The 22,739-nt window shown below is 35.3% G+C and overlaps 1 protein-coding gene across 4 annotated transcripts in view; it reads right to left on the bottom strand.

The window, feature by feature from the left end:
* Nucleotides 1-907: 907 nt before the first annotated feature.
* The window catches only part of SPRED1 (sprouty related EVH1 domain containing 1), a 57,107-nt gene continuing 35,275 nt past the window's right edge, over nucleotides 908-22,739 (bottom strand). For 2 of the 4 annotated variants that reach the window (XM_083836633.1, XM_083836631.1), the window contains exons 3-6: nucleotides 17,172-17,340; nucleotides 15,851-15,900; nucleotides 7,642-7,800; nucleotides 908-2,677 (exon numbers count right to left, since the gene is read on the bottom strand). In XM_083836633.1, the coding sequence (XP_083692759.1) occupies nucleotides 2,018-2,677; nucleotides 7,642-7,800; nucleotides 15,851-15,900; nucleotides 17,172-17,340 (1,038 nt within the window). In that variant the 3' untranslated portion in view covers nucleotides 908-2,017. The remainder of the gene's footprint in view (nucleotides 2,678-7,641; nucleotides 7,801-15,850; nucleotides 15,901-17,171; nucleotides 17,341-22,739) is intronic. The other 2 variants (XM_083836634.1, XM_083836632.1) reach the window with 1 other exon arrangement.

Raw genomic sequence — 22,739 nt, 5'->3', positions numbered from 1 at the left:
CTATTCCAGGCAACCAAATTAAGCTGAAAATGTGTGAAGCATGAAAATCAACCAGAGTAGCAGCTTTCAAATATATAAACAGTAAAAACCAAGACTGCTGCTACAGCGTCATATTCTTGGACTTAATTCATCCAATCTTAATACAAAACTAGAAGCTCTTTCGTAACTTCTACAGTTATCAATATATGTTTCTTCTTTTCAATGTGAAATAATACTTCGAGATGATCTATGTACACAATGTGGTTGATTCAGGCTGTAATATAAATATAAATGTTTTCTTTTAAAAAGTATCTTACAGACAGATGATATACACTTGCTTCTTTTACTTCTGGGCTACAAAGGAAAATTGAGGGCACTGATACATGCAGAACAAAAAGCTACAGAAAATATACTGAAAATGCATAGGAAGTGAGAAAAGTTAGTCATGTGAATCTTTTTTTTTTTTTTTGGAATTTAACAAGAAGGGTACTCTGAGGACAACCTGCCCACTCCTGCCATGATAGCAAATAGGCACTTTCCCTAATGAATGATTTTTAGTGTTTCACATATCTTCAATGAGAAGTAACTGTTTCTTACTTCATGACAGCAAAACACGAAATGTTCTTAAAAAATCTCTAAGGGTTAATTGGTTAATTCTTATTTGAAAGTTAAATAGTAAATACAAAGCCATAACAAATGTCGTGCACAATATCACATGTGCATACACACACGTGCACGCGCACACACACTCTCTCACCCCCTTCCCACTCCCCAGCCTCCCTCCAATTTCAATTAAGTTCACTCCATTTTTGCCTGGGCTGTAATTTATTTCTCAAGTCTTCTGTTGTCTTTTGTTGTTGTTCAAATAAACAGTAGTTTTGTTCAAGTAAGAAAAAGTTGCAGTTCAAAATAATGAAAACAATTTCAATTTTGTTATTAATCTTGTTTTAATCATAGTACTTGATAAACAGCTGAACAGGATCCTAGTTTAACAGAAGGATAAACAAGAACACTGATGACAACTCGTTACAACTGTCTTAATGTACCTTTTGCTTAATGAACATCTGTATATGTAATAAAAGTATTTTTGGAGGACACCCCAAAAGAAAACAACTTGCTGGTTGAGCAACAGAAACAACTTCCTTTTTGCTATTATGTTGAAATCAAAGTCATTTATATATAAAAATAAATGTTATGTTCTAACAAGAACATTTTAGACAATTACATCTGTGCTTAACAAAAAATATTGGTCACTCAAGACTAGAATAATTAATATTTTAGAGGTTTTTAGATTATCAGAACGTATGGATACAACTCAACACAAACTGTAGCTGAAGGGAAACAGGACTGAAAATATCAATTTGTCCATCTGGAATAAAAATGCAACTAAATTAACTAATTAAATATTTAAAATACTACCATGGAATGTGACAGTAGATATGGTCCATACCTACTAGATCAGAGGGAAGGGAAGTATAACATGTAATAATTCGTACCTTACACATTTAGTTAAATATAAACATTTGTTATTTATACATAAAGTCGCTTCCAAAAAACTATTAATAAGTGATTTAGTTGCACTTAAAATCGGTTTCATTTCTCATTTGCTGAGTATTAACTTTTCTTAATCTTTAATCAACTGTCACTAGTGCACTTTTAGTTAAAATTTCCCCTCAGGTAAGTTTTAATCCTTTTAAAAGAGCCCCCTCACCTAAACCATGAATGTACAAAGTGGCAAAAGTTAATCCCTTTTAGTATAATCATAGTTTATATACTCATTTTATAGCCAATAATAAGAACAGGCTTTCCTTTGCAAAATCTCCTTCACAACTTGCAACAAATGCCACGCGCTTAAAGGAAATAGGCATGGCTAGCACTTGTAAAATGCCAAGGTCTGACAAGTCTCCTTGCTTCTTCCACATCAAGCATCTCTTACATGAAAGAAGACTCCCTTCAGCTTGCCAAAAAGCTTCTACAAATCCAAGTTAGATGCTTCCTGGAAACAAAGATTTTCAGCTCTGTTTGGCACAAGACTGATTCATCCTGCAGCTTTATGCTTCCCTCCACAGCACCCACATACCTCACCGCAGTGATGGCATGCTCTCAAGGGGAGGTAGCAGCACATACACGGAGCAATGAATGACAGCGCTACCAGTGCTAACCAGCGTAAGCAGAACTTGTCATCACTAGTGTCACATGAGCAAGGATCAGAGAAATCTCCTTCAGAGTCTGACATGCAGTGATACAGCATGCTCTCTGCGCAAAGCATGCAACTAACTTGGTAGATACATCTTTTAATAGGATCTGGAGCATCTTGACATTTTCCTCTGCCGTTATCTTCATGATTAAACCTTTCCTGGCAGTATATACAGCGGGAGCGCTCACCATCCTCTTTTCTTCTTTTCGAGTTTTTAAATTTTGATGAGGAAGGCTGAGTTTTAAATACCACAGAACTCTTTGAGTCTTTCAGGGAATTCAGCTTAGTTCCATCCCCACATGGGTATAAATAGTCAGATTTTTTACTGTCTGATTTAGAAAATGGTATATTTGAGTCTGCATCATCCCTCTCCAGGTCGTTCTTCCACATGTCAGGATGCCTGTAGTCTGCATAACGACGTATCAAAATATCACGAGGGTTTATTCTTACGATTTCATCTTCATCCTGAAAGCTAACGTGTCTGATGGACTTCGGTGGGACCTGAAACAGCAAAGACAAGATTAGTTTACTACAACGAAGTTCTAGATTCATGTCCACCTACGATGTAAAAATTGGAGTGCAGGATTTTTTCCTTGCGTCATGAAGATAAGTTTTTCAGTTTATTTTCTTTCCAGTACAATTTACAGACTTCCCCATGATATTGGCACCATGAGGTTTCATATTCCTTCCTGACTTTTTACTCTGGATATTCTGGCATCCACATAAAATTTGATGCTGTTCTTTTTATTAAGCTCAAAATTTGGGTTTTAACATCTTACAGTAGCAATTAATTCCACAGATCAATGGTGCCTTATGTGGCTTTGCTGGTTTCGTGTGTCAGTGACAATCTTTAGGATTAACTCCCTGACACATTCATGTTGAGTTGCTCATGCTATCTAAGGAGAAGCTTTCCTTAGCCTTTATTCCTACTCTGAATTTTCAAACTTCCCCCAGTTTTGCTACTATAGTACTGAATATAGGTTACTATAGCTGTAGTCTAGATTTTGCCATATGAAGAATAATATTCTGTAAGGTTCAGTAGTATGATCAGACAAGTTTCTTGTCCACAACAAGTGGCTTCTAAATGCATCTCACCCTTACATACAAACACATACAATACTTTACTGAGATTGGTTAGTTTAGGACACCAGCGGACAAAGGATTAAGTACTTTTAAAATTCTCAACTTGTAAGGAACTGATGATAATTTAAGACTTTTTACCTTAATGGACAAGTAACAAGGAATGTGCTAAACATATACAAAGCAAACAACAGAGATAAGAGAGTACTTGTTTATTCTGTCTCACAATGAAAGGGCAAGGGGGTATGAAAAAGTTTTTGAAGGTGATAAATTTGAAACATCAGAATTGAAATACTGCAGATCTTAGATACAAACGTAAGATAGCAGACTGCCATGGAATGTCACTGAAATCACATTACAAGTAACTTCTAAGAAAATGTGCAAACAACAACAAATAGGATAAAAATTTAGCACATGTATGGAAGGAGCTTCTGAAAACAGCAGATAGTCCAGCAAAACAGCAAAAGTCTCAGTATGTCCCAGTATGCCTGCCTTACAGACAGGCAATTATTTTCCTACACTGTAGGGCTATTATAATCAGAGCCAGAATATAACTGAGCTTTAAGTCTAATTCTGCCTTTTTTTTCCTCCTGTCAAGTGCACAGTCTGCAAAACATCTCACAGAAAAGACTGAAAAGCACTCCCTAACCCATTGGCCTGAAAAATTCTCCCAGATTCAGGAATTACTTGGGAACACATCTTTGGCATCCATATCATAGCTTTATTAGTGCTGATGAACTTAATGAGAATTAGCATGTCCCTAATCTGCTGCAGCGTGAAACAAAGTGTTACTGAAGATGATGTTTTAAGTTTACACTTCAGTTTCACTTTGCATGTGTCCATGCTCCTACTGCATGGAAGTCTGCATGTCTCAATGTTGCGGTAGACGGCAGAAGAGGACGGAATAGCTTCTTAAAATATTCTTACATAATCAGAAGTTGGCATATCTGTAGCCTGCTCTAACCACCACTTCCCTGCTTGGTAATCCTTGTGTGATATACATCAATTACAGAACTGTGATTAGAGCTGCTTTGCCCTATGAGCTTCAACTGCAGTACGCTAACAAGAACAATTTTTGTCTTGGCTCCAAGCTGCTTAGTTGGATTTCCATGAGATCTAGAGGATACGGTGTGAAGAAAGGCCATATCCTATTCAGCTGACATCACTGCTTGTCCTTATTTTCCCGGGCTCTGATGCAAGCTGGACAACCCTTTACTTATAAAAACAGACTGCTTCCAAACTCTTTGTTTTCAAAAATGAGAAAGTTATTGATCCTAAAACAATAGGCTATCTATGAATAATTGCCTTTTTTGAACCATTAACAGCATAAATTTAAGGGGAAAAAAGCATCAAAAATGTCATTGCATATGTTACAAGCACAAAGGATCCTTCCCCACTACTCAAACAGAGCACTAAGCATGCATGTAAGATAGTAAATGAATTGTTTAAATGAAAAAATAAAAAAAGAAATCCACCCTAGACCTCCCATTTCCCAGACATTATATAGCCGTTAAAGATCACTACAAATACCAACAACTCTGAAATCTGATCCTTCCTCAATCTTTATTTGTTTGAGCATAACACATAACCAGAACTTATTTCTTTTAAATCTCCAGCCAAACACCTACTAAAATGCTTAAGGTTTGACATATTACAACTGTATGTAGGCAACTGATGACAAGAAATCACTAATTAAGGAAGGAAGTGACAAATGCTGGAAAACTTGTGATAAATGCAGGAAAAATTTTGGAAGAGCTTTATTTATAAAATACTTACACATTGGGTATTTACTGGGATCTATCTGAAAGCATAGGATACGTAAACTTACAAACTATATGAAGCCCAGATTTCTTTTGGCACAACTACCAGCAAAATTCAATGAAAATAACAAACCTAGTCCTCTAGATGTTCACAATAGTATCTCAGTACAGGTGCAAACTGTGTAACAGCTGAAGCAGGAAGTGAGGAAGAATATTATAGCCAAACTCCACAGAGTTTGGAAATCAGGGAGAAAATTGTTGTTGACATGGCTGAACTTACTAGTACTACACCTTACTTGAAGGGTTTCACCTTTACACAAGGCATGGACACTTGCTCAGTACTGCAGCCTTCACTGAGTTCCCTCAAACAAATGGATGCACCTGACTGCTCTAGTTGAAACTCTACAATACAAGGACAACAGCAGCTGAATATAACATAGCAAAGCACAAAATTTAACTGAAACACACACCCAAAGATGAGGAGCTGAAGGACTTAGGTATTGTTATTTTTTTTTTTTTTTTAAATAACATCACTACAAGAAGGACATTGAAGTACTGGAGTGTGTCCAAAGAAGGGCAGTGAAGCTGGTGAAAGGTCTAGAGAACAAGTTTTATGAGGAAGCAGCTGAGGAAGCTGGGGTTGTTTAGCTTGGAGAAGAGAAGGCTCAAGGGAGACCTTATTGTACTTTACAATTACCTTAAAGGCAGTTGTAGCGAGGTGGGGAAATCAGGCTCTTCTCCCAAGCACTGAGTGATAAGATGAGGGGAAATGGCCTCAGGTTGTGCCAGGGGAGGTTTAGGTTGGATGTTAGAAGAAATTCCTTTACAGAAAGGGTTGTGTGGCATCGGAATAGGCTGCCCAGGGTAGTGGTTGAGTCACCATCCCTGGAGGTCTTCAAGAAACGCGTAGATGTAGAACTTAATAGCATGGTTTAGTGGTGGACTTGTCAGTACTAGGTTAAAAGTTGGACTAGGGGATCTCAGAGGTCTTTTCCAACCCGACTGATTCTATGATTCTTACAGTATTACAGGAAAGGATTTGAACGGTCATTAATCACTTCTTTAGTTTCAGCATGTACTATTTGATTTACAAGCACAGTAAGTGTTCAGATCTATTTATAGCTAATTGAAACAAAAATTGGTATTTACCTCAAAATCTGCTGTGCCACATGGTCACGTGCACGGAGCTCAGCAGAGAGCGCAGTGTGTGCATGTACAGACTGTGAGGTTCTGTTGACTTGCCTATGTTCTAATGTACGCTACAGGGCTATGCAAAAAGCATGGTATGTTTTATATCACAGCTTAAATTATTTCCTCACTAGCTTATTCTATATGTGCTCTTAGAACATACATGCTGTTTAAGCTAATGCACTTTTCTTTGCAATGCAATGAAGACTAACAGCATATACATCACTAGTTAGCGCAGCCAATATGTATTAGTTATGATAACCTCATCATCCATCTTGCTCAAAGAAATTCTTAAATTCTCTTTGCAAGTAAACGGGAAGAGGGAGGAATACTTATCTTGACAAACAGAACAAGCAAACATATGAAGTGACATACAGAAGATAATTGGCACAGATCAACAATAAAAATTCATAATTTTAAACTTTCATTAGTTCTCCAGATAAGACTGTTTCTTCTGCATAATAAGGCAGTTAGAAAGCAGCTGATACAAGACTTTAATACAATCCTATCTTTCTTTGCAAGAATGACCCAGCACACAAAAAAGTGTTTTTTCAAAGTGCAGAAATATTTTCTGATGAAGTGCTCACAACTACTTGAACTTTCATTCTGCTTTGACATGTGATATTAAGCTCCTTCTAAAAGCTTCCCAATCTGTTTGCTTCTAAGCATTAGACCCTCAAATTACTAGTTATCTCTCTCACTAGTAAGTCTACCTCTACACTCTACCAAAATGATCGGTTCTGTGAGAAGAAGGCAAAAGGTATATTGTTAAAGAAAAAGTTGCAACATTGCCTTTATGATCTCAGGTCATATAAACATGACTTCTTTTCAAAAATGTCAGTACATCAGCCTTCTTCAAGTTAGTGGTCTTTCCTCTTTTAAGAATGTCTGCTAACTGCTTAATACCTTTCATGCATAACCAATCCACACTTTTTCCTTCTGTACTAACACTGAATATTTTAGTTTAATAGGCAGTTAGAGAGCATAAACAAAGTTTCACTAAAAATATGCCTCACTGTGTAATGCACCCTACATACCCACTTTCAAGATACTTTAAAATATTTCTAACCAAAACACTATCATTAGTATACACATAACTGAGATTGAGTCCATGGCCAGTTTACATTTTCTAAACAAATTTAAATAACTGCTCAAAGCTGCAAATACAGAAGTCTGTAATACAGACATTTGACTTTGAATAAAGTGGAGGACTTTTTCATGTAGTCTGCCACAGGTAAATACCTTCACAAAGCACTACCTCTGCCATAATAACGCTGTCATGTTTCAGCTGCAAAGCTCATATTGATCACTTCAGGAAGTCCAGACTATAATACTACAAACAGGGATTTAGAATGAAAATGCTTTTTTGTCAGAAACTGCATCCTCTGCCAGTAGTACAGCAAGCAAAGTAAGAATTGCTTCTGTTGGTGGTCTTACCTGGTTAGGCTGGCTAGGAAAACAGGCTCTCCTGGTGCTGAAATCCTCAAATGCTGAAGGCCTTAAATTTGAACTGTTGTAAGGTTCACTGGTTACTACAGTTTCGTGTTGGAAAAGGTGATCTTTCATTAATGAACCTGATGTGTTTTCTTGAGTACTCTAGAATACAAAAGAACACTCCTGAAATGATTTTGCATTTACACAAAAAGTGTACCAAACCCACCAAGTTCATGTATAAAAGCATTAACATTCTACACAGTTTGTTAGAAGCATTTAACAGTTTAATACATTTTTAAGTACATATAAATGCGCAAGTACTTTCTTAACGATGAGTCAGCCTTGGAAGCTGAGAGTTGACTCTCTGCAGAGCATACACAGCTTGGGGGTTAAAGACACAGGCCTTTAACTCGCTTGCCAAATCAGACATGAGGAACGTCTTTAAGGTAGGGGGGGTTAAGCCCAGGCCCTGAGACGATGCTTTCTCTAGCTACCCACCAGGCTGACAGTATTTACAAATACAGAACTGGAGGAAAACAATTCTGAGACTAATAAGGCTAAAGCTAGTCAGACCTTTTAATAAATTAAAAAGCAATACTGCTTAACAGATCAGCTGGAAAGGAACAGAAAGTCAATTTTAGCATATACTGTCTCAATTAAAATATCTAATTACAGCAAGTGTGTATTAAACAACTAATGGCTGTCTTTTTGAAATTAAGGTTATATCAGGCAGTTTGATACAAACATGAGACCATGTGGCAGTGTATAATGAGATATCTACAGGACGTATGCCACTCAGAATGAGGAAGAGGAAGTATGTTTGGGTGGAACATGGGCTTGTAAGATGATCCAATTTTCTGAAAATAACAGAAAAACAAACACTTCATTCTTTAAGCTAACTGCCTGGGATATACTTAGGATACAGTGGAGCATGTTGATATAAACCCCATTAGGTTGCCAAAAATGTTTTGTTGTACAATGTTGTTTGCATTGAAAGACACTGTAAAGTTAACTGTCTGTCATAATCATGATAGCATTGAAAAAACTCTGGCATCATCCCACTTCCAGCAATAAGAGTTTCAGTTTTAGTATAAGGATTTCTTAATAAGGATTTGTACAAGGATTTTGTATCAAGAAAACATGAATTGTGCAAACAACAAAAAAATACTGCAGAAAACTACCGAGGAAGAGGCAAACCTGAAATTTTGGCAGGTTAAATACTAATACTGAATTGTTAGTCTTTGTTTATCAAAATCCTTAAGGAACTTATTCTGAGATCGCATTAGCACCTGATGTAGATAAAAGCCCTATGCATCAAATACTACATCTGGATTAAGTTGAAGCAGCTGCTCTGCTGCTAACACTTAGAAGAAAATCATCTCATCGCTAAGAATGTATATAATGTTCAGAAGCACTGAGCGGAAAAAATTAAAATTGAGTACTTAATTAATGATCAGCTTTAATTAATACCAGTGAACATCTAGCCCATGAAAGGAAAGACAGTAGTTCAATGAGGTCAAAGTTCAGCTGAAAAATGAAGACTGAAAACTCCAAAAAGAAGCACTTTTTGCAGGTCCTTGAGCATGACAACACTACTAAGCAATCAACCCTGTATTTTCTGGTCAAATACTGCTGGGAAAGGAGTACAAAACAACGTTAAAATGACTGGCAAGAGTTAGATTTCAAGGAAGTATGCTTATTTTAAGAGCAAAAAAGCATCAAATATTAGTGCAATATCAAACATCTTGCCAGCAGGATGTACTCCTGCAGGTACATTGCCCAACGACATAAAAAGCTTCCAAAACATTGTTTCAAACCACAGGAGACCTGCATTCAGAATGAAGAAGAAATGCCTACAACTATTTTTGGTTTGAGCAATGTTATAAATGCTTACAAGCAGAAACTATTTAAGCTAGAAACACACTTAACAGCTAGAAGGCATTTTACAGAAACCACAGTAAAAAGCACTACCTAACCTACAAGTTGAGTTCCCTTAGAGCTATTATCAATTTGAGTGGTCTAGCGTGAAGGATGAAGGAGGTGCAAAAACTGCTACTCCTTCCTTCCCAGGGAAAAAACAGACACTTGCCCACATGCCAATCATTATCCCTGGGTGAGCTGTGCAATGAACAATTCAATTCATTGTTCAAAAAAGAACAATGCACAGCTTACAGGCCTGGGCACTGCAGGTAAGTGAATATGGCCTAACTTCTGATATTTAACAAAAATGAAAAGCGAGTAGGTTATTGACCATCTTTAGCCTATAAATATTCATTATGCAGAACTACAGAAATGCTAGATGAATATCCCAAACTCTGTGTTTTTAATCAAAGTGATAGTTTAGACACAGCTAAAGCACATTTACTAGTATCAAAAAGGCTTTATTTGGACGGACACTTTCTGCTCCAATACGATGTTTTATGACCAGGTTATAAACACCTGAAAACCCGTATTTATAACGGAAATACTGATGACCTGACAGAAGAGGCCCTAGAAACAAAAATGTTATTGTATTGGAAATGCATTCAAGTGAAAAGCAAATGTGAAGTTTTTCACAAGAACTAAACTTGGTATATTAAATATACGGAGTATTACACACAAACACAGATGCACGCATTCCCTTTTTCTACTGTCCAAAGCAATTACACCGCCCACATTCAATATCCTTTAACCACAGCCTGCAAAGTACAGTACTGGCATAGGTTATTCAGTATCATCTGTAAAGTAACCTACGCCAGTTTTTAATGCACAACGGAAATCTGGTTTGCTCCCAGCTGCTGGTATAATAATTACTGTCCTATGGTTGCTAAGAGATACTCTGAATTTTTTTCCAAGACTACTAAAACATTTCTGTGCGCACAGGCAAAAGGATGCTGGGTAAAGCAATAAAATGACTCCAGCTGTAGCTCTCCAGCAGAATTCAAAGCCAGATGACAGCTGTAGAGAAAATGAAAACCAGACTGAGCTTCTCTTCTTCTTCAAGTTCTCTCTCCTTACTTCTCCCAGTTTGCCAGAGTTAAATCTGGGAGAGAATTCAACATTGTTCTGCAAACATTGTTAAAAATGTTCTGCTCTAAGTAAGTTTAATGATTACACAGAAGGATGTATGAGAGACCACATTTCCGCTGCATCCCAGCTCTTGTTTTTACTTCCCATGAGGCTTGAAAATCTGCTGTTTGATGCTAACCAACACAAGAAGAGTTTACATTTTTGTCTGTAACTTTTAATTGTGAATAAATGATACAGGTTTCAAAGACATTTGAATAATATCTTTCTGCTTTAGCTACTTCTAAGATGGAGCAATTACTTCCATAGTTGGCAAAGAAATGCTATTACAAGCAGGTATGTATTTCTGACATGGACTGAGATATTACATAGATTAATCTGAATGTTTTATGCAGTTTAAAGTTAAAAAAAATAAAAATATGGCATTTGACATATTTCTTCCATGTCTGTCCTACCTGAACATATAAAGCATACTAGTAGGGTTTCCAAGGGAGAAGCTAATAAATTAAGACACAAAGTGTAACTGAGGAAATAACAGAGGGAGGGAGATGTAAACAGGCTGTTATAGATACTGGCAAGAAAAAAAGAAATACCTCTTTTTTGAATACTACACCACAAAAAGGTCTAATAAACCTAAATAATTTTAGCTCCTATATTATTAGGTATTTAGCTCCTATATTAGGTTGATAATAAGTTACTTTTACTTCCAGGAATTACACCTGGTAAAATAATGTACATTGAATATTGCTAATCTTTAGTGCTCAATCACGTAGTATGTTTTTCTCCGTACAAACAATAATGTCAAGTGTAAGTTATTTCAGATTTCCTTACAAATTATAATGTCAAATTATATTTGTAAAATAAAACTTGTTCAAACCTTTGCTTACAGACAGAATAAATCAAATGCTCACTAAAATAGTTTATTTGCAAAGAGGCACATGAACCATTTAGGTCTTTCTCGCCTGCACCCAAACCACTGAAGTTGTGTTTAATTTACAGGACTTTTCCCATTCGTATCGGCAAAAACATCAATGTACCTATTTCTGAAAGCCAATCTTTTTCTTTTCTTTTTTCTTTTTTTTAAATAACCCACAAACTTATAATTTATAAGCCTTCAGTTTTCTTCTGCCAGTAGTAAGAAACTCATGAGCTTAAGTGCTTCATTTCATTTTTATTACTTCAGAACTGTTAAAACGCTGATAGCCTCTAAATAACACCAATGTCTGAATCAACAAACTGACAAGACTCAACTGCTGTATTTATCAGTTCTCAAAAGTAAGACTTCTGCATTCTAGTTTCCAAAACCTACATAAAAATATTTTTAAATACACGAACTCTAGATTTCATTTACTTAGATTTACTTCTAAGAAAAAACCACCAATCCTGATTTTTTTGTTTTGTTTTGTTAAGCTAGATCAGATTTAGAGTGAGAAGTTTGTATTTGGTAGAGGACAAGAATCTGAGCCAATCTCTAAGCAAACAAGCAAACTGACTTAAACAAGCTGCTTGTCTACTGCATTCAAAATAGCTGGTTTTATACCAAAAAAAATCCAAGCCTCCTACCAAAACAAATTCCCAGTGTATGTTTCCATATAAATACATATACATTTGCAATATTTATTTACAAACACTGCAGGAAGTCAGACAGCTCTGCATTAGCTTACTTGTGTGTTTCTATTTCAAATTAATCTAGTAGAACTATGAACGAGGCTTCTTTAATGACATGAACAATTCTTACATAGTATGTTCATTAAATAACTAAAAGTAATTTTCATCATTTAAGCAATCTTTAAAAGCAAGCATGAACAGCTTAAATGATTTTTTTTTAAATACTAACTTTTAACATTATTTGTTAACATATCTATGAAGCTACAATGAAACCGTCTTCTTAAAAGACAGATTTGATCTTCATTAAAAAGGATGCTTTCTCTGTGAGACTGTATTTCAAGTACATAAAGTCTAGTAAGCCGAGGTCCAACAGCATGAGCAAAACACTAGCCTAGAAAGTGCAAGACAGGAGTTCAATCTTTTGATATACATTTAAGAGTTGCACATACAAGTTTTGATCAACCCGTATTTCTACCTGCTATATCTACAAGATGCGATAATACCTACTACAGGTAGGTATTGAGGTAACAGCAATTTGCCTGACTAGATCAGAAAGCTATGCGTTTTGATCTTATTTGGATCATTTCCTTTCCTTTCTGTAGCACAGATTATAACTGGCCAGTAAAATAATTAATGAAGTCTGTTTTGCTTTATTCATCACTAATCGTTTTGGTTTTTAAAAAACAAAACCGACAAAAAACAAACAAAAAACACAAACCACTGCTAATGAAATTTATGTAGAGTTAATACTATATCCATATTTCAAATGTATGCACTAAATATAGGATTCCTAGAACAACATAGGCAAAACACCTTGACAGCAGATGATCTAACTGATTAAGGACCAATTAAAAATAAAGTTTTCAAACATACCTCAATGACATATTGGGGACTTTATTTACCACGCTAACTAATGAAGTACAAATGAAACTGAAGAATACCAATAGATACGACAGTTACTACAGGGAGTAAACTGAAATAAATCCATAAACCAAGATGCTATGAAAAGTAAGCATGAAATAACCCTTTTCTCTTTCTGAGAAGAATACATTCTGATGTTTTAAAAACATTAAGTAGTCATAAGCTCCACTGTTTGATCTTTCGTACTTCATTCCTCAGAGGTAACAAATGGCAGTTATGGAATATTGTACTGATGAAACATTAGTGTACATGAGGGCAGCTGGGATGCTTACATGCAGGTGTAAACCTCTAACCTTCTGCCCACACTCTAAAATGTCCTTCCATAAATATACTTCAAAACTTTTAGTAGGACTTTTAATCAAAACTACTATTAGATACGTGGGAGAACAGCTTATAGAATAAAAGGGAAAAAAAGAGATCATTATGCCTTTAAACTATTTGCGTGTGTATATACATATGTATATATGTGGCGATGGAACAAGTCAGGCTCCCCAATACGTAAGTTAAACCAAATGGTCTTACCAGTCTTTCAAGTAAACAAATTTATATATATACACACACACACACACATATATACAAATTTATACGCATGCACACATACACACATATAGTGGAGTAAGTTCCACTTGCAAGAGAATCATTCTTGGAAGAAGAAGGGGATTAATCACTGGGCAGAATATGTCCACTATTTAGTATTTCCCAGGATTTTGTTCTTGATGACTAGACCTGTATTTTGTAACTAAAATTCTATGCTGACATTCATAACCCCGTAATTATGGATTAGTTATCAATACATAAACTTTATTTAGATGAAGCATAGCTAAACCAGGGATGATTCAGCCTCCCTTGTATTTCTCCCCTTTCTCTCCCCCTTCCCTTCTGGTACTGTAGTAGGAAAGCAATTCTAGTATTGTTTGTTTCACTTTGGTATGCAGAGATATGGTAAAAGCAATTGGCTAGCTTCCTTGCCTCTAGAAAACAGGTAATTCTTATCTACCCAGAGCATGAATCCACAATGAGGCAACGCATGTTGTGGTAAAGTTTTGAAATATGTTTTCCTGTATAGAATGTGACAGAGATAGTTTTACCAGCACTTTACACCAAACTGGACTGTACCCATAAGTACATATAATAGATGTTGTAAATTAAATTAACTTTTTTCCACTTTTCTGAAACCAAACTTTGTAAACATATGAAATCACAGATATTTGCTTCAATTTTGGCATCCTTATATAAAAACATTGTAACTAGGCAGCATAATCAAGAGGTAATTAGTTGCCTCTAATCTCATTAGGCCTGTAGAAATTGCTCAATGATTAATCTTGGCAATAAAGCATGTTTAAACAAGTCTTTTAAAGCTTATTAAGGATAGCATTAACTTTGGCCCACATTCCTCCACCCTGTCAAGAACTCATTCTTACTGTAAATCCAAAATATCCAATTTTAAAGCAATTTTAAATGCCGTAAGATAAAGCACTGCAAATAAAGAGGAACAACAGGTGGTTGAGTGGCCAACTCTTACACAAAGAAATTTCTTCCACCATAAAACAGAAGGAAATCAAGAGACACTTCTGCATTGCTACTGCATTGCAGCATCCTTTCAAAATACTCCACTGCCTCGTATAACAATTTGATTCTTCAAAATAGGCTGCTAATTTTCTTGATTTTGTGTTGCAGGGGTTCTACACTGCATCTATCCATACTGATAAAGAATTCAATATTACATAAATGACAAAACTCCTTTCCTCAAGAAACCTCTTGGGAATATTATCAGTTTTCTGAAAATTCACTAAGACCCCTGAGCCCACTTGTTTCTCCATCAGCTTCACATTAATTTAAGTATCTTCAGTCTAAGAAGTCAGTGTTTGTGTAAATAAAGAAAAGGCTTTCTCTGAAACTATGAACAGGGAAGACAAGATTACAGGCACACACAAACAAGTAGCTTTTACTCAGTTGCGTTACAGCTATTTACTGCATATATATGTCTACAATATTTGTTTATATTACTAGCTTTTTAGTTACACATGCATGTTACCAGGCAGTGCTGCAGCATTTGATATGGTATTTGTGTAAAGTATCGTAACTCTAAAGCATAATGGGTGGTAAGTTATCAACTCTCCTGCTATTATGACCTCTAGAAATCAAATAGTGCAAATAAGGATCTGTAAAAAATTTCAATCTCAGCAAGTGACTACTTTATCTTCAGTGATTTTTTTTTAAATATTATCTGAACTTCTGCTCTTGTTTAGACTAGATTCCTCTACCATTATCTAAGCATCTTTTCAACCCCAATCATTCAGTGTTGGAAGTGTATATCGCTACAGAGCGTAACCTAGGAAAACAAGCAGGATGTGCCTGTAAAAGAAAAAGAAGATCCTGATCCCTCAAGCTAGTCTGAATAAAAACAATTTTCTCTTTACTCCAAAGATGACATAACCTAGAAGATGCATTTTAAACTGAAACTCACGATCGTTAATCATTCTATTGATTAAATATTGACTTCTTAGTTTAGGACAGATAATAACATGAATCTTCTAGATCACTGTTCTGGAACTTATTTCATTAAATTTAATTTGGCTGTTGCTCTTATTTGCTTATTCACACTAATTAAAAAAATCATTCAAACATTTTATTCAAAAAATAACTGTATGATTAATATAAAAACTAAAATACTCACTTGAAAGCAGTCTTCTGCCACTTCAACATCATTTTGGGAAGGTGGATAGCCTAGAAAAAAGGTTAAAAAATAAAATGGAAAAAGTTATTCTTTTATTTACTGTATACTGCTTTCAGAATTGACACCATTCTTCAATATCTAACTATGATAAATAGGCTTGTTTACTTTTTTAACCAGAAGATCATCGTATTTCAAGTTGATTTTAGTAAGTATTATTAATTACTATTTTCTGTGATTTTATTACTAAATATTCCTAGCCACACTCCTATCTTCTTCACACCATTCTTACGAAGGATTTTCAAAGAGTCATTGTAAGTCTGAAGGAAGGGAATATATCCTTGTTAATGCAGCATTATGAAAATTAAAGGCAGATATATTTGGTTAGCATGAATACATGTCGTGCTATGTTCTTTTGCTATAAATCAGCAGAAATAGCAACTGTGAGACCCTAAGACAGAAAAGGAGTCAGTGTCTCATTATTTCTCTTGCAGGGATCAGCACAATTCAAAGTCATTCTAATATGACAAAAAGCATTTTCCTTCAAAAACACATTTCACCCTTTGCTAATATGGTAACATACATTAAAGCCCCCCTAAATTCACTGCACAATTTTTTTTTTTTTCACACAAGCCTGAAAGACATGTTTTTTCCACTCAGTGGATACCTGTTCTCTGCAATTCCTCTCTCCCCCCATCTAACACTATATATGAAAAATATATTTTGAAAATATACATCTCAAAATTGAGGCATTAAAAGCTTCAATTTGTTCACTAGCTTCCATGAGGTCAGTGAAGCTCTAGAGCCAATTAGGCATATCATTATTAGAGAAAATTTTTCTACGGTCCCATCTAAATCTGTCCTCAGAGCTACTGTGTCAACTGTTAGTACACAAATTCAACTATGAACTGAAATTATCAGTAGATAAAAAGAGATTTCAAAAGGTCTCAAGTCATTCAATTTTATAGTTTAAGAACACTGAAGCTGTAAACAAGCTTCTGAGAAGATGCAAGTAAGACACTAACACTCCAGCTTCCTCCATTTCATCACCTCTAAAAAAAATAAAAATAAGGCAATCCTTTTTTATGTAGAGATGTTTTGGGAATTACCTCAGTACTTTTTGTGAAACAATTTAAGATGCTTGGATAAATGGTACTTTCAAAATGCCAGAAATACTATTTAAAAACTGTTACAATCTCAATATGTTATTGATCAATCCACATCTTTAAATACTGTTGGCACTGAATCAAAGGACTTTGCATAGCATCATCTCCATTATTTAACACAAGAAAAACCATCAATGCCCCTTCATCTGAATACATGCCTTGAGAAATATCCTCTACTGCTCTCCGAATACCTCTATCAAATGCTCTTGCATCAGCAGGACTCTGAAATGTGAGGCCAAACTTCTTGTCATCAATCTTCCAGTGGTAAAAAGTTGGAGTAACTTTGTTGTAAACGAGGTCCTTCTTCAACGTGCATTCCAAGACCACCTTCCAGAAATAAGACAGAAGGAAAAGGTATCACTGACTAATACAGCAAATTTGAGAACAAAAATGTAGCCTTCATGAATTACCTGAAAACATGCATCAAAAGAGCAGATAAAAGCCTCTGTTTAAATTTCTTCCTATTACAAGGATGTAATTTTAACTTAGTTGCCATTCTGGCCAAATTATGCCCTAACAGCTACTGATAGGGCAGTATGGGTTAGGGACACTGTGTACTGAGCAAATCTTCCCAGCCTCTGAGGTTTCTCATACCTGCAACAAGCACTTGTGTCAGTACACGCTTACTAGAAGCTCAGCAAATGAAATAAACCTCACCTTGAAAAAAAACATTAGCGTGCTAATATCTAGTACTACTGGGAGTTTTATCTGTATACTTATTCTACACATTTTTTGAGTGCTGAACTAACTTTATGCTGGTTTCAAGGCAGTTTTCTTAAAGAAAGGCAGAAAGAGAAAATACAGGAGAATGGTATTAAAACTGAAATTAATCAAACTACAAGCTTCTTGACTGTATTACTGTCTGTACTTAAATAAATGTATTTATGGTTCATTTTCAACTATAAGGGAAATAGTTATTAATAACAACACACAATTATTTGGCTACAAAACCATTACAGGTATACATACACAATGTTATCAAGCTAAGTCACAGGCTTCATATCTTTTCACCACTATATTAACTGATTTTTTTACATATATTTGCATATTCAATTTACTTCAAAAATTATTAAATGTAATATTGATGCATTGAATGTTTCTTGATACATAATCTGAGATAAACAAGAAAGTCTGAAGGGACGTGCATTGATCTGTTCCTGTATCACTAGGTGTAGTTAAATGCACTGCAAGATAACCTGTATCTCTACATTCTATTAGGTTTTGAAAACCTACACTCGGAGTGGAGCAAGGAATTTTAACATTTTATCATTTCTACATTAAAAATTAATATTCTGAAAATTCAGTTAATTTTGTTATGTGCGGAGCTTTCTTTTGGATGGAAAAATGCAAGATTTCTTATGACGTGGGAAAATTAAGTTAATTAAAAACATAATAGAAAAATCTCTAAGTTAAAAAAAAAATATCTGTCTGTACTTATTCTTACATATCCTTTGCATTCTTCCTCTCCTTTCCTTGTCTATTTATTACATAGGCAAGTATTTTTTTTTCCTCCTGCTCTTCATTAGTTATTCCCCCTAAACTGCAGCCCACTGCTAATCATCTCCTCTCAAGTTTTACTGCCTCTTAACCCTGTCTCTAGAAGGATGGCATTCTTTCCACACATACAAACCCTTTCAGCATTAAAATCTTTTTTTCCTCAACTCTGAGTTCTATACGTGTGTGTATATATATATATATATATATATATTTATTTACTGCCTAAAAATTCCCTACAAGGTACTGCAGCAACAAAAATCATTCTGCAGTTCTACGGTGTACTAGCGTATCATTCTTTGTTATTTTTTGATGATTTTAATCTTGCCTCCTCCAAAAAGAAAAGCAGTTCAAAATGAAGACTTCTCACACCATCACATTTTCTTGATCTGTGATCACTTTGGGGAGATCTCTGCTATATTAGACACCAACTATTTTCACACTATATACTGCATGCAGTTTCATCCAAAATCAGTAAACAGTACTACAAGGCTGATTTTTTAGTATCTCAATGAACACCTGCTCCTGCAGGAGTTAATACAGATTTCTTTACACTGAAAACACTTATCTGGAAGATAAATATTTTTACAAGATACTAGCACTGAAGATAAACTAATGGAGTAGAACTTTAGAGGGTATGATTTGCAAACCAAACCAAACAATCCCCGCCACCCCCCAAACAAAAACCCAACCTACACAACATTGTAGGAAACAATCATTAACAAAACAAGTAAGCAGCCTATACACCAGCATAATTATTTTCAGCCTTATTTAAGGAAACAATGAATTTGACAGGATAGGACAACACTGATTTTACAGCACTAGAGATGTATGAAAACATATCAGTTAATACCGTAGATGTATGTTGAAAGGGGAAAAAACACTTGCATCAAAAGCTGCAATTTTCTGAGTTCTCGAATATCCCAAACTCCACTTATTTTTTACTACACTTTTTTTATTTATGGTTGTGGTCTCTCCAGATTGTACGTGAAGAGAGTATCATACAGAGAGTAGTATCATGCTTTCCCGCGTGGCTACTAAAATCTGTTTTCCTAAACCTTTTTAAGTAGACCACCCCTAAGATTTTCAGTGATAGCCACAAGGAAAATCTGTGAAATTGTGAACTAAATGAATACGACTAAAAATAATTGCATTTCTTAATAAACAAGTCTACTGTTCTGACAGTTCTCTTCACTTGGAGAGTTAATATAAGACTTCCATGCCAGTATGAAGCAGGCATCTCAGCATTCATTGGGAGATATAGAATTCTCAAACTCATGATTGCAAACTCCGGAAGCATTCAACTGCAAAAAAAACCTCAATTCCCAGAGAATATGTAGTACTGTGTACCTATTTACTACTATTTAATGTGAAAATCCTCTGTTAATATAGCATCCAGATCTCATTAAGTGCAACACTAATAAGTCCATAATTATTCAAACACACTTGCCTGCTGTATGTTTCTTTCCTCACCTCTACAAGCCACATTCTTCAAAGGTATTAAATCTACTTGACTTGTATAGACAAATTTCTCAAAAATCAGAAATCTTACAATTCCAAGACAAGTGTTTTCAAACAAATTTGAGATGAATATTCAAGGCATCATTATCTTGTTTTGGAAACAAATATGAGAAAAACTTACATTTGATTGAAATTTCTATTCTGGTAACAGACCCTATAACTGAGCATCTCTATAAACTGGAGCCAGTTAGCGTTTTACTGGTTTCTAGTGTTCTACACAGCTTACAACATTACATCCAGATAGTTTCACAGTTTCTCATTTACAGACCAAACCTAGAAACACATAAGCATATTGTTTTTGATCATATTTTTGAATACTTTTACTGCTACATAGAATCAAAGACTTTTCTCCAGTCTTGGGACCAAGCAGCATGACCTGACCATATTACTGTTACAAAGCATATGCCCTCAGTGCCACCATGACCCCATGACAATTATTTTTCTATGCATGCTTTTTTCCCCCAATTCAGAAAGATATGAGGACTGTACTACAGCTATCAGAATCAATCTTTTACTTTTTTAATTGGTGTTGAAGTTTGAAATGAAGTAATTCAACAAGCAGATTTTTAGAACAGAATAGCATTTATATTCAGTTTCAGCTTTGCATCTTTCCATTTACACAATTACTTGCTGTTCAAAAGAAAGATTTTAAACTTAGACTTGCCACCCTGACTGGTGATCCAAAAATGTACTAGCCACATTCTTCAGTAAAAGCTTGCATAGGAAAGGACTGAAGAAGAACATAAAGGTACAACAAGAAACTGTTAGACTTTGTTTCAGAACGTAAGATTCCCAAAGTCTAAAAACCTGTAAGTGTAATGTATGTTTAATACTCTTGCCATTAAGACAGAAGTGAGCTACTGTAAACACAGTAAAACAGAGCAGCAGAGTGACCAGGTTAGAAGGGAGTGCAATTGTTCCCAGCAGACTGGCTGGAGCCAGATCTAGGAAGGTGGGTATAATAAAGGAGGAAACGTGTAATTATGTCAAGGGTATTTTGTGAAGACTTTGCATTCCAACACAGATCTAAACAACCTGGGTAAACCAGCAGGGAGCATTCCCTCTTATAAATTAATTCAGTGGTGCCACCACTTTGATTTCCTTCTTGGTTGATAAGAATGCTTTTTGTCAACCTAGGAGATGTTTTAAATAGCTACATACTGCACAATTTTTTTTATGTTCTGCATGCAATCTGAAGTTTGTTCATAACATTGCTGATAGTAACCTAACTCTCAGGTATATAAAGAAATGATGAGAAAAACCCCAGGGCAACTGCAATGAGGTACTTTAGTATTTTGATGTTCAGTCCCAAAGTATATGATTTATATAACGATGACTAAGATCTACAGTCTTAATTAGATGCCCACATATGCTAAAACATATATGAAGAGATTTGGCACTTTAGAATGGAATTGCAATTGTCAGTAGCATCAGATGCAGTACTTGGAGAGGAAGCAACTAAGGACAGTTTACAAGAAAAAGTAAGAGAAAAACTCTCTCATTCTTTTTGAGCATATCCATTGAAGAAGTAGCTAGATACCTTAATCTATTACCTTACATATGGATTTTTTTTTGCTTTGGAATAAATTCTTTCTTCAACATGTAGGCTTGAACAGTAATATTGTTTGTATTACTGTTCATGTTATACTGTATATATATTGTCCATGTACCTTAGGTAAAAGCCATAGATCTGACTGTATTTGCTGAGGTATTTCAAAACCCGTGTTTCCCCATCTCACAGAAAAAGTGCCCACATTTCCATGCTACAGTAGTTTTGTGGTCTATTTTTTTTATTATTTTTTCCAGGATAAGGGAATTTCTACACCTTTTCTGGAAGCTGGGGCAGCTCACAAAAGAAAGACCTGCTGGTCAGAGTAAATCAAAATGTAATCCACTTAAAAAGGTATTTTAACAGTGTATAATGTGACTGAAGAGGAGAAAAAAGACCATCTGTAAGGATTAGCTTTTTTCCTTTTTTTTTGGTGTTAATCCATTGAAGTATTTTCAGAAATGCCTGTGTGTATCTTTAAAAAGACATATTGAACAAACAATTACATTTCATCTTCTTGGTGTTTTCCTTGTATTGCATAACATAATCGTCTACTGTCAAATCTATTTGGACTAGAAAACCAGTTGTTTGGCTTCATTAAGAAAAGGTTATAAGCTGTGCTTTAAAAGTGAATCCACAGGAATATCACTGAGAACAAATGTAGGACCATTATCTACACAGAAAATAAAGAGCAGAACGTTTTTTAGAATCGATGACCTGATCCTTATCTAACAAAATTTCTCTTCCTGTCCCTGCTATGGGGGAGGAATCTGCAAACATATTTATACTAATATGGACTGGATTTTGGACAGGAAGATGAGCAGACACATTTAAGCCTTCTGCCAGAAGCGGAAACGAAACAAGGCTTGCCCAGGGGAATTGGGAGAGAGAACACAAACAGATCAGGACACTGATGGCTACAACATTTTCATATGCATGCTGGAGAAACTTTAAATCAGCCTTCAGTTCTGAGCATTTTATTACCTTAGATTCTGAAGGCAAGCAGTGAATGTTGAAAGTATCAGGAATTAAGAGAAAATTGTCAAGTACTTCTAAATGCAATTAAGCTGCTCAAAAACAGCTTTAATACAGCTAAAAAAAGTTCTAAAGGGAACTACTGCAAAGTGAGGAAGGAACTGCAGGTGCACATAGCTGTGCGGGA

Source organism: Anser anser (genome assembly GCF_964211835.1).
Source record: "Anser anser genome assembly, chromosome: 5".
NCBI lineage: Eukaryota > Metazoa > Chordata > Aves > Anseriformes > Anatidae > Anser > Anser anser.
The sequence above is the reverse complement of the archived record's forward strand: the minus strand, read 5'-3'. Positions and strand labels throughout refer to the sequence as shown.